The sequence below is a fragment of the Magnolia sinica genome, chromosome 13 (assembly GCF_029962835.1).
Source record: "Magnolia sinica isolate HGM2019 chromosome 13, MsV1, whole genome shotgun sequence".
NCBI classification, from domain to species: domain Eukaryota; kingdom Viridiplantae; phylum Streptophyta; class Magnoliopsida; order Magnoliales; family Magnoliaceae; genus Magnolia; species Magnolia sinica.
Genome location: NC_080585.1, coordinates 74,572,020 through 74,584,413, shown reverse-complemented (window position 1 = coordinate 74,584,413; position 12,394 = coordinate 74,572,020). Strand labels below are relative to the sequence as shown.

At 44.7% G+C, this 12,394-nt stretch overlaps 1 protein-coding gene across 1 annotated transcript; it reads right to left on the bottom strand.

Annotated features, from left to right (window-relative positions):
• Nucleotides 1-2,871: 2,871 nt before the first annotated feature.
• On the bottom strand, nucleotides 2,872-12,193 carry LOC131224322 (uncharacterized). The gene is made up of 4 exons (XM_058219842.1): nucleotides 12,037-12,193; nucleotides 11,769-11,880; nucleotides 3,822-4,060; nucleotides 2,872-3,074 (listed from the first exon to the last, which is right to left on the bottom strand). Exons 1-4 carry the CDS (start codon nucleotides 12,191-12,193, stop codon nucleotides 2,872-2,874), a joined length of 711 nt encoding a protein of 236 aa, XP_058075825.1.
• Between the last annotated feature and the right edge of the window lie 201 nt (nucleotides 12,194-12,394).

Genomic DNA, 12,394 nt, shown 5'->3' with positions numbered 1-12,394 from the left:
TCGCGATCTAGCACTTCATCCCCGCCCAAAAATACGTCGCCTCATGTCATGGTACATCTTCGTCGAGCCGGGATGGATAGAAAACCGCGATCGATGTGCCTCGGTCATAAGATCTCGGCGTAACTTAGGAATATCCGAGACACATAATCGGCCTCTGAAGCGAAGTCCACCATCTGTACCAATCTGCCAATCTGTCTGACTCTCAGATGCTGCCTCTGCTCGGTAATCCTGTAACGACTCGTCTGCCTGCTGAGCCAGAGAGGGTTGAATCGACAGGCTCGATAACTGCACAATAGAAGACTGCAAGCCAAACTCAAACTCGTACTCTGCTATATCCTCGAGCATTCGCCACTCCTGAATCATCATATGCGTCACCAGGCCTCATGGCTAACGGCTGAGGGCATCTGCCACCACGTTCGCCTTACTCGGGTGGTACTTGAGATCGAAATCATAGTTCTTCAGGATCTCCATCCAACGCCTCTGCCTCATGTTCAACTCAGACTGCTAGAAAAGGTACTTCAAGCTCTTGTGGTTAGAAAAAAGCTCGAACCTAACCCCGTAGAGATAGTGTCTCCACATCTTCAGTGCGAAGATAACTGCAGCTAGCTATAAATCATGCGTGGGGTAGTTCAGTTCATGGACCTTGAGCTGACGAGATGTGAAGGCCACTGGTCTCCCGTGCTGCATCAGGACAGCACCCAACCCAATATGCGAGGCATCAGTAAATACAGTAAATCCATCACTCCCAGAGGGAAGAGTGAGGACAGGAGCGACGCGACGGTCCTTTAACTCCACAAATGCTCGCTCACAGCGTCACTCCAAATAAACTCTGTGCCCTTCCGAGTCAACTTGGTCAACAGGCTGTAATACGAGAGAAGCCCTTAATAAAACGCCGGTATATGCCGCTAAACCAAGGAAACTGCGGATCTTGGGAATAGTAGTGGGCCCCCACTGACGCACCGCCTCAACCTTCGAGGGGTCCACCGTGACACCCTCCCTCGTCACCACGTGACCGAGGAATTTCACCTCCTCCTCGCCAAAACTCGCACTTCTCCGCTTCACATACATGGGTGCGCGGAGAGTCCGCAACGTAACCTCCAAATGCTGCTCGTGCTCCTCACGGGTCCGCGAATAAATCGAATGTTGTCGATGAAGACTATAACAAATCGATCGAGATACGGATGGAAGACCTTGTTCATCAATCGCATGAACATCCTGGGCGCATTGGTCGTCAAGGACATAACCCAAACTCGAAATGACCATAACGCGTCATGAATCTTCTGAATGTCCTCCTCTCGGACCGAATCTGATGATAAACAGAATGCAAGTCAATCTTCGAAAAGAACGGTGCCCCTGCAACTAATCAAACAAATCATCAATCCTTGGGAGCGGGTACTTGTTCTTGATCGTGACCTTGTTGAGCTCGCGGTAATCTACGCGAGCCTCAACGAGCCATCCTTCTTCTTCACGAAGAGTACGGCTCTCCCCATTGCCTAGACGGATAAAGCCTAACTCTCGCAACTCGTCCAATTGCTGCAGTTCCCGCAACTCCAATGGTGCCATACGATACGGGGCCTTCAAATGCGCGGTGCCGGGCATGAGATCAATCGAAACTCGGTGAGTCGACGAGGCGGTAATCCCGGAATCTCCGAAACACATCGGGAAAATCGCAAACCACAGTCAATGGTCGACGCTCACCGCTATGGGCTCCTTTATGGCACAAGACATCAAACAAGACAAGCGGCTCTCCTCTGGGCTCGGAATAAACTAGAACTCTGGCATGCCAGGTATACAAAACGTGACTGTCCTCGCGAAACAATCCAATATGGCGTGGTACTCGGCAAGCCAATCCATGCCCGAGGATGACGTCGAACTCGGACATAGACAAAGCAAACAGATCGGCAGACAAAAAGATATCCCCAACTAAAATGGGGCAAGACGAGTAAAATCGACCCAACACTGCAGTCTTCCCTAAGGGAGTTGATATCAACCCCTCATGAGCAGACTCCAATGGCAAACTAGTCGATCGGTAAAAACTCTCACCACAAAAGAATGCGATGCACGAATTAAACAACACATGTGCAATACATGCAGATATCGAAGTATACCCTCAACGACTCCTCCGGATGATTGAGTCCTGGTGGGCCGCATAGAATCGAGCTTGAGCCGGGGGAGGTGCCTGTCCCCTCGGGCGTCTGCTCTGCTGCGCTAAGGCGGTCGAATCGCCCTTGCTGCGGTCGAACGTCATATCGCCCGCACTAAATCGGCGATGACGCGGTCGCTAAGGTACAAGCCCTGGGTTGAGTCGACTCGGGTTGACGCCATGAGAATCAGGGTCGCGTGTAAATACCGGTTAAGGGTCGAAGGTTGCCGAATTCGACCAGGAGAGACCGTGGAAGCTTATGGAACGGTATGGTCTAGGATACGGGGCTTACATGAGGCAAGATAATGACTCTCCTCTGGGCTCGACAATGAACTGGAACTGTGGCAGGCTGGGTATAGAGAATGTGACGGTCCTCGCGGAACAATCCAACACAGCGTGGTACTTAGCAAGCCAATCCATGCCCAGGATGACATCGAAATCTAACATCGACAGCACAAATAAATCAATGGGTAAAAAGATATCACCGACCAGAACTAGGCAAGATGAACAGAAATGGCCCAACATTGTAGTCTTCCCTAAGGGCGTCGATATGGTAACCCCTCGCTGCAGACTCTGTCGGCAATCCAGTCGAATGACAAAAGTCATTGGACATGAATGAATGCGATGCATCGAAATCAAACAGTACACGTGAGATACAAGCGGAGACAGAGAGAATACCCTCAATGACTCCTCCAAATGACTGCGGATCCTGCTGAGCCACGTAGAACCTAGCCTGAGCTGGATGGGGAGGTGTCTATCCCCTCTAAGGTCCCTGATGCTGCTGTTGCATCTAAGGCGGCCTGTACTGCTGTCTCTGCTGCTACTGGGGTCTCGGCGGCTGAGGTCGCTGCTGATAGGGTCGCTGCTGCTGTGGGGGCTGCTACGGTGCTCTCAGTTGCTGCTGTGAAGGCCGTTGTGGTGCTCTCAGTGACTGTAGATGAGGGCGAGGGCACTCAGACAAGCGATGCCCTATCCTACTGCATCCAAAATAAGGCCTTATAAACGGATGCTAGGGTGGCGCTGGAGGTGCTGCTGGTGCTCTAGCAGGTGGGTGGCTCCTATACCTCTGTGGCCATCGATGCTGTTAGGAGCTACTAGAGGGGGCCTACCTCTTCCGATTCTATCCTCTCCTCTGATCTTGATTGCTCTGCGAGCTGGCCCACTCAGTCTTATTAATCTAGGCCCTCCACACTACCACCTAAAAAGTCGAGAGCTCGTGCCCAATCACACAGTCTCGAAGACCGTAACGTAAGTCGTTCTCAAAACGGTGGGCCTTTCGCCCCTCATCATCAACCATATATGGCGCGAACCTTGATAGCACCACAAAATGGGCCGCGTACTATGCCACGGTCATGTCCTCCTGCACCAAAGTCTCCAACTCCAGTGCTCTCTGATGTCGTATGTGGTCAGGGAAGTACTGCTCCTCAAATCGGTCAATAAAGTCCTCCCATGTCCAGACATAATCAGGTCCTGCAACACGGGTAACAGATCTCTACCAGTGCTTGGCCTCACCCTGGAAAAAAAATACTACCAACCGGACTCGCTGCTTAGTCGTACATGACATGGTATTGAAGATCTTCTCCACATCGGAGTGCCATCTCTCGGCTGTAGTCGAATCTGGCTCGCCCCGGAAACGCGGAGGATCAAGCTGTCTGAACTCTCGAAGAAGGGCACTCACGCACTCCGCTCGGCCGGGGAGAAACAACCGTGCCTGCCCCTGAAGCGCAGCAGTCACAGCCTACAACATCTGCTGTAACTGCGAGGCACTCATAGGGCACGGTTGGATCCGCACCGGCATCAGGTGGAGGAACGTCATCCTTAGGTAGGGGAGCAGAGATCTCTGGCGGTAGAATGGGAGGCGCAGGTGGTAAAGCTGGAGCCTCAAGTGGTGGAGCAAGGTGCTCTCGGGTCACTCTCCTAAGAAAGAACAATGACGCCAATCAACCTTAAGAATCGCACGTTAGGGAACTTGAATGAAAGGTTACGATCCGGAACCTAATCCTCGTAAACTCATAGCAAATATGTGATGTCATTCTTAGTTATTCCCAAGTTATGCTCTAATACCAACTTCTGTCATGCCTCGAACTCGGGAACCGGGCTTACAAAATTTTTAATCGTCGAATCTGGTGCCGACAGCCTCCGTAAAATCCTACTCTCGGCTCCTGACACCCATTTACCAGGTTCCGATCCTGGGATCCTACAAGGAGAATTTCTAATATCAATTTAATTCGTAATGAGCATAACCATAAGCATAACCCACGAACAATAACCAAAAGAACACCATCACAAAATCCACTATGATAAAAAACTTTTAAGTACAAGGCGTATGAAAGGGAAATAGAATATAATAAAATAACGGAAACTCCAAAAGCTCGACTACATGCTCTTGCTGTGAAAAGGTTACGTCTGCGTCCTGGCGTTACCTACACGCATCAATCGTGCATAAGCTTATAGAAAGCTTAGAGGGTGGTGTAAGTGTGTGCGCAATATAAGCATACTTAGAATGCAAGGTTAGAGTAATGTGGAATCATGGTGATGAGTACATGAATGCAATCAGTCGTACCAAGGCTATGCGGTGCAAGATATGAATGCTATCGACCATAACACGGCCATGCGATGCAAGATGCAACTCAAGCATGCCAATCCCTATTATATATCAGTACAGTTCTCATTCTGAATAATCACCGGGGTTCAGTACACAACAAATGGCACTGCCGCTCTCCTAGCCGCACGGTCCAAGTGAGCGTAAGAAACCTCACTATCCGCCTGGCCAATAGTCTGTCAATATCTATTCAGCATGTCGATAGCGGACCCATTCATGAGCTGGTCAAACTCTACCTAGTATTTCTCCCTACCCTCAGGCTAGTAAGGCCACATCCCTTTCCAACCAACCACGACACAGTGGGAGATGCGGCCTCCTCGTATTCGACCCTCGTGCGCTCATATATCCACTCGATCTCGACGTTGGAGTCTGTAATTGACATAGTTTATAGCCCCTTGTGTTGTCAAATTTGTGGTGCCAAAGACACTACTATGAAGCTTGCATATATGAAGAACAATGCTCTACTCAAGATCAATTTCGATTAATAATCACTGTTCACAAGTCAAGACTCGAGAAAGTGAGATTGTTATCAAGATCTCAAGATGCATTCAAGTTCTACCTCAAGATCTCAAGAAGCTTTCAAGTTTGAGCTCCATCAAGACTTCAAAGGTCACATGTCTCCTATGTTCAATGTCCTTACTTTACTCCTAAGGTATGACTGACCTTAGGTTGACATTTAGAGTAGGTCATTTTGGATACATAATTCATATGTTTTCTATAAGTGAGCTTGGTCTGTTCTAAGACTAGTCTTGGACTTTGTTTGACTAGTCCTAGTACTGCTTCGACCTGTCTAAGAAATTCCTGGATCAATCGTAAGTTTGTTACAAAAATTGGAAATTTTCTGTTAGGCTTTGACTAGTCCTGGGGACTATTTGATCAGTCGTAGGAATAGTGTCGACTGCATCTTTGACCTGTCGTAGAGCTTCGACTCAATGTACATCACTGAACATCGACCTGCTTTGACCAGTCGTGTGAATCTACAACCAGTCGTAGGAGACCCACAACCAGTCGTAGACCACCTACGACCAGTCATAAAACTGCCGAATCTTATCGCGCTCAAATTTTTCAAATATCTGTTGGTTCTACGATCAGTCGTAGAGGTCCTTAGACCGGTCAAAGGTGTGATTTGCTTACCTATAAATAGAGTATGAATCTCAGAATAAAACAAGAACTTTAAGCTAAATTAATTCGGTCTTCTAAGAGATAAGTCGGTTCTCCATTTAAGTTAAGTGTGCATATTTAATATTCTCTTTCTTTAGCTTTGTTAATTGATTTTGTTTCATGTATTCCAATCTAATCTGAAAAGGGGAATTGTTGTTTTCCTTTTTCTGGAATCAAAATCAATTAGAGCTAGCCCTTTTATTTTAATTTAAAATCTATTAGAACCTAGAACCATTATAAAGTGAGTATTGGACATTGAACTTTGACATTCAAATCTCTACTCTGACTTAGTTCTTCTGGGCTACTACAACAAAGGAGAAAATCAGGTATTTTACAATTTGTGTAATTTACATTGTTTGGTCTTGTTTGAGATTAAGCCAGAGAAATCTGAAAGTTGTTGGTTATCTGAGGAGAGCTAGAAAACTCAGAAGTGAGGGTTTTTGAAATGTGTAAGTCCTTTGAAAAAGACATAATTATGAAGGTTTTGGGTGAACCTGTGAAAACCTATTTGATAGTGAACGCTAATATCCCCTGTGTGAGGATATTAGGAGTGGAGTAGCATTCTGCGCAGCTGTTGTTTAACAGTTGGTAAACACACAGGCGAACCACTATAATTCTTTGTGTTGTGGATGTGTGATTTATATTTCCTATATTTTATCATTCAGAATTGTGGAATGTATGTGTGAATGTGAATGTTGTAATCATTTCATTTCAAGCATAGTGGGGAATGTTGTAATAATTTAGATTTATATTTCAGCATTATATTTTTGCAATCTCTTTATTACGTTGAGTTTCTGTTTCACTATTTGTTCTAGAAATAAGGTTGTCCTACCATAAACTTTGGCTTTTAGCGTAAGGTTGTCCTTAGAACAATTTATGTTTCTATTTCTCTATTTTAGGTTACTTTTCATTCTTATTCTATGATTGCTATCTATTCTTTATTTCATATTCCGCTGTATTTATTTTTAATTTGGCATAGTCTTATTCACCTCCCCTTTAAGACATATAGCTTGGCCATTTCAGAGTCATCCTCTGGTACTATCGAGTTTAGGGATTTTCACCCAGGGACATCTATGACGCCCTGATGCTTAGTAACAATATTTCCGGTATCCAATCCAGCCACCCACGATGTGTCTGTGAATGCTTTGGCCCTGATGTCGCTAGGGCATATAATGATCACAATCACACAAATGCAAGTGCATGAATCATACCATCAGACATGCAACAATCCTGTGCGTACCGTGCGCTCATATAGGGCAACTCTACCTATCAGGGAGTCCATAAACCATCTACCCAAAGGCATGTGTAATGATCAGTCAATCCTCACATCAGGCATACATATGATGCGTATGATCATGAATCATGAATCTATACTAAACATGTTATGTGGTAATGGGCTCTGATCAAAACGAAGACGGGCCTAGACGGCCTACACATTACAGGTATGGGCCTCTTAATGGGCCCTAGGGAGAGAGTGACAATGTGGACATTTAACCAACATCATCCTTACAAATGTAGACATCAAATCATCATTGCTCCCAAGGTATAGCCCGCTATAAGATCAATACATATACCATGGTGGAATCACACTACAATGGGCCTTATATATGTCCTACTGGCCCTTGACCCATGGGCCTCCAGTACATCAAATGGGCCTCATACATGGGTCTCGTATATATATATCAAGGTGGGCCTCAACGACGGGCCACAAATGCATCAAGATGGGCCTAGTCACATGGGCCTTGCATACATCACAATGGGCCTCATAATATGGGCCTTATACAAATCAAGGTGGGCCTTGTATGTATTAAGGTGGGCCTCAACGGAAGGCCCACAAACACACCAAGATGGGCCTTATCACATGGCCTTAAAATATCCTCCAAAATGGTTGGACGGTTAGGATGAAACATGTGCATCATGGAATGTCCCATAGGGATGGAAGGCATAGATAAATCACATACTTCATGGTAGAGGTCCACATTGATGAAAGGTGTGGACACAATTTGTACACAAGTGGGTTCTAAGTAGGACTCACCATATTGTTTATTTTCCACCAAACCTAGGGCCTAGCATAATGGTTATGTGCCATCCAAACTATTCATAAGGTCACTTGGACCTTGGGCCGACTGTGCTGTTTATTTGCCATCCAACTGTTCATAAGGTCACGTGGACCTGGTAGGGCTCACTGTAAAATTCATTTATCATCCAATCTATTCATAAGGTCACGTGGACCTGGGTGAGACTGGGGCCCACCATAACGTTCATTTGGCATACAACCTGTTGATAGGGTCACACGGTCAGGGAGGGGGCCCACCATAATATTTATTTATCATTCAACCTGTTTATAAGGTCACGTGGACCTGGGGGTGGGCCTGGGGCCCACCGTAATGTGGTTCACAAATCTAGTCCACCCATTATGTGTGTCCCACTTGACTGTGGGTTCAAACCAAGTTTCAGCAACATCCAAATTTCAGGTAGGCCCCACTGAGTGATTTTATATGTTTTAGGCATGTCCTCACATTATTTTAGATGGTATGGCCCACTTGAGTTCCGTATACAGCTGATTTTTGGCAGGGGGCTACTGCCCTAAGGGCCCAACCAATGCACGACGTTGATGTTCGAAATGCCCACGGTGGAGCCCACTGACAGCGGCAGTAATAGGTGTTGCTGCCTTCTTTTCTTCTTTTTTTTTTGAAAACCATTAATCTGATGGTTTTTGATAGGTGGGGCCCACATCAGACGAATCCATCCTAGCCATTGGTCACTGTGGCTCGGTATAATCCCATCGAGTCCAATATTGGGTGGTTTTTGATGTACAGGAGCATCAGGGAGTATATCAATGGTAGGAACACTGTTTCCTATACCATGGCCCGCCAGGAAACCAAATCAACCTAATTTTTTTGCTCAACACCTAAAATGGCCTGAAGAAAAGGATGGAGGGCTTGGATTGAGTACATACATCAAGGTTGGGCCTGCATGAGTGGCTCACCTCAAAAGCACCTTTTTTTATGTTAGCTTGTAAGTACACACCTTGCCAGTACACGCACTCCATGCAGCCACGCCCGTCCTCACGTCCAGCGTCTCTGGACGCTGGACGGCATGGATGTACTCAGCATCATGGTGGGCCCCACATGTACGTGGCCCACCTGCATGTATATAAATATATAATATATATCTTATATCATATATATACAATATATATTATATTATATATATCATATACATATTATATATAATATATATAAAGAAAGGTGTATTGGGTCCATCTAAATAGTGGATGGTGTGGATCATTACCTTTAATAGGGTGGGCCACACCGTCTGATGTTAATGGATGGGGTAGATATAACACATATTGGTAGGATCCACACCATCACAATGAAAAGAGAGAGAGGGAGAGTGAGTGAGAGAAATAGAGAGAAATAGAGAGAGATCGGTGGAGTGGAGGGAGGGACCCCGCCACTATGGGCCCTCCATTGACATAACACATACATCAAGTGGGTCCCACAACAATTGAACCTTAAAAATCAAATTTAATGGTGGATCACCAACCTTTCTTCCTTCTTCTTGCTTCCTTAGGCTCCTAAGCTTCTTGCCTTCATCTTTGATGGAGGTTGATGGGATTTTGATGGTGGGGATGAGAGATGAGATAATAAGGAAAGTGGGCCACACTTGGCATTTGGGAGGGGGAAGCTTGGACGTGTGAAATTTTATTGCTTGGGAGAGAGTTTTTAAGAAATAAGAGAAATGGAGAATTAATGGATGAAGAGATGAGTGGAGTATTGGTTGTAAGGAGAGGTATAGGTTGGGTTGAAATTTCGGTAAAGGATGAATGGTGAGGGGAGAGAGAGAGTTGACTTATGGAAAAGGAGGGATGGGTGTTGCACTTGAGTTATGGTTGTACTTGACATTGATTGATTGATTGATTGATGGGACATCGTAAAGATTCTCTCATTATTCGTAACGTGCAGCGTTTTTTCGAAATAAACGCTAGCCTACATCTCCTGGCCTGGGTATCAGTTCGGTGCACAAGTCGCGGTGTTAGAACTGCGGCGACGACGCGGTTGCTAAGATACAGGTTTCGGTTCAAACTGACTTAGGTATGCGAGACCCGGTTTAGGATCGCACGTAAACATCAGATACAGTGCAAAGGTTGTCGGAATTAGACTGGAAGGACCGCGGAAGCTAACGGAATGGTACGGACTAGGACATGGGTCTTACATCATGTCTTGGAAGATGTTTTACATTGCCCTGTGATGTGTTGCCCCGACATTGTTAAGGCCAAATGGCATAACTTTATAAAATTAAATCCCCAATGAAGTTCTAAATGTTGTTGCTTCTTCATCTTCAGGTGCCATCCTAATTTGATTATAACCTGTATAACCATCCATGAAGGACATGATAGCATACTGAGTTGTACTATCAATCAGCAATTCTGTTATCGGGAGAGAAAAATCATCTTTCAAACAGGCTTCGTTCAGATCCCTGAAGTCGACGCATACCCTGATGTGTCCATTTTTCTTCTTCCCTAGGACAATGTTCGATATCCATTTGGGATACTTGATAAACCCAATTTTTATCAACTTATTCACATCTTCTTCTATCAGGGGAACCAAGTCTGGATGAAATCACCTTTGCGCTTGTTTAACCGGCCTTTTCTCTTTAAAAAATTTAATCGGTGCATTACTATGGATGGCTTTAAACCTGGCATCTCTGCATATGTCCAAGCGAATACGTCTTTATTTTCTTTGAGAAGTTGAACGTATTTCTTAGACTCTTGTTCAAAAAGACTGGCGCTGACGAATGTGTTCCTCGGCTCTTCCTCCGTACCTAAGTTTATTTCTCGCAAACAGTCTATCATTAGCTTCCCCCCGTCTTCCATTGCTTTGGAGCCATTTCAGGATGTTCGACTATTTTAGGACCTTCCGATAACTGCTAAGTTGTAACCATGTTCACCGATGATTCTGTCCCTAATCCTTGAAATTTTCCTCTCATTTCATGAACAACTCTAATAGGAATTTGAATTCCTCTCCCATGATTCAATTCGATGGGTTATTTGTAATCAAAACCCATGTTTCTCATGATTTTCTTACTTGCTGGGCTATATTTTTTGAGATCTTGCGATGTTAGCCTATCGCAGCACAAATTATTCTTGGTCTCTTCTCCTGCCTTTGCTTCCACTAAGGCGTAAAATTCTATTGGTTTTAGATATTTTGCGCTAGCCCTAACTTGAAATCTTCCCGGAGTTGCCGAAAATGGCTTATTTCTTTCTACATACGGCAATGGCACTGTATAATTGGACTGTAAAGTTTTCAACTGTTCCGGTGAGAACAGGGTTAGTGGCGGTTGCCCTGGTTGTCTCAAATGTTTCGGCACAAAATAGAATTTCTTCTTTGCTTCTGCAGTCTTAGATGATTCTGCCTTTTCTGTGCCTTCTTTCATCACTTTTACTTGAATGTCCTTTAGGACTTTTCTTTCATCATTCTTTCTTTCTTCTTTAGCGAACCCCTTATAATAACTGGCATTTGCAAAGAAGGCCTCAGCTTATGTATAGGGCTTTGCATCTGCCATTACTTTATACTGTACCTCACTTTTACAGTATTTAAAGCATTGATGCAGTGTAAAGGGTACAATATTGTACTGATGTATCCATGGCCTTCATATGAGAAGATTGTATGTTGTCACTGCGTTTATAATGTGGCATACAATATCAGTAGTAAGCTCTCCTATCTCTAGCGTCACTATAATTTTACCAAGTGCGTGTTGCCCATCTTAATTGAAGCCCTATATCATCATTCCATTAGGGTGTAGATCAGAACAATGATAACCTAGTTTACTCAACATTGAGAGTGGTAAGAGGTTCACCGCAGACCCATTAGCGGCCTGTTATGTTCTGCATCGCAGATCAAATCATCATCGGAGAAGGAAACGACTGATAAGTAGTTTTCTTGCTCATTGTACTCTTCGTGTTCCATCTCTGCAATTAAGGTTTATCTGAAATCATGATTGGACAATGCTTAGACTAAGCTCTGCCAAAATTCCTCTGATAACTTCAGCGCATTATAGATGCTTAATCGAGCTGGTATGCCCTTCAAATGACTTACTACATCATAGGTCACTTTTGCCATCTCACTCTTCTTTTCTTTCTCATCATCATCGCTCTGCCTTTCAACGACTTCTTTTCTTATAATCCATGCTTTCTGCTTCATAGGGCTTGTTATCTTCTTTCCCGATCGTAACGTAATCACCGTTACCTTCTTTGTCGTCTTACGGTTCTCTTTCTCTTTCATTTCTCGGGCCTTTTTCGGATCGTGAGCATATAACTGTCGCCATTGTACCCCTTTTCTTTTCTAATTACTATTTCATCCTTGTCTATCATTCGTTGTATTATACATTTCAATGTATAAAAATTCTCCATCGGATGTCGCACCAGGTGATGATAGCAGTAAAATCTCTCTCTGGTTCTTATCACATCTTGGGTTTTGGTAATT

What these genes read in the sequence shown, in the direction of transcription:
- LOC131224322 (XM_058219842.1), bottom strand. Translation starts at nt 12,193, where the DNA reads ATGAAAGAGAAAGAGAACCGTAAGACGACAAAGAAGGTAACGGTGATT. An exon ending in TGATGAGAAAGAAAAGAAGA is followed by an intron (nt 11,881 to 12,036) that starts GTGAGATGGCAA and finishes CCTTAATTGCAG; the next exon opens with AGATGGAACACGAAGAGTAC. An exon ending in AGGCCGCTAATGGGTCTGCG is followed by an intron (nt 4,061 to 11,768) that starts GTGAACCTCTTA and finishes GTTCTTTCTTAG; the next exon opens with GAGAGTGACCCGAGAGCACC.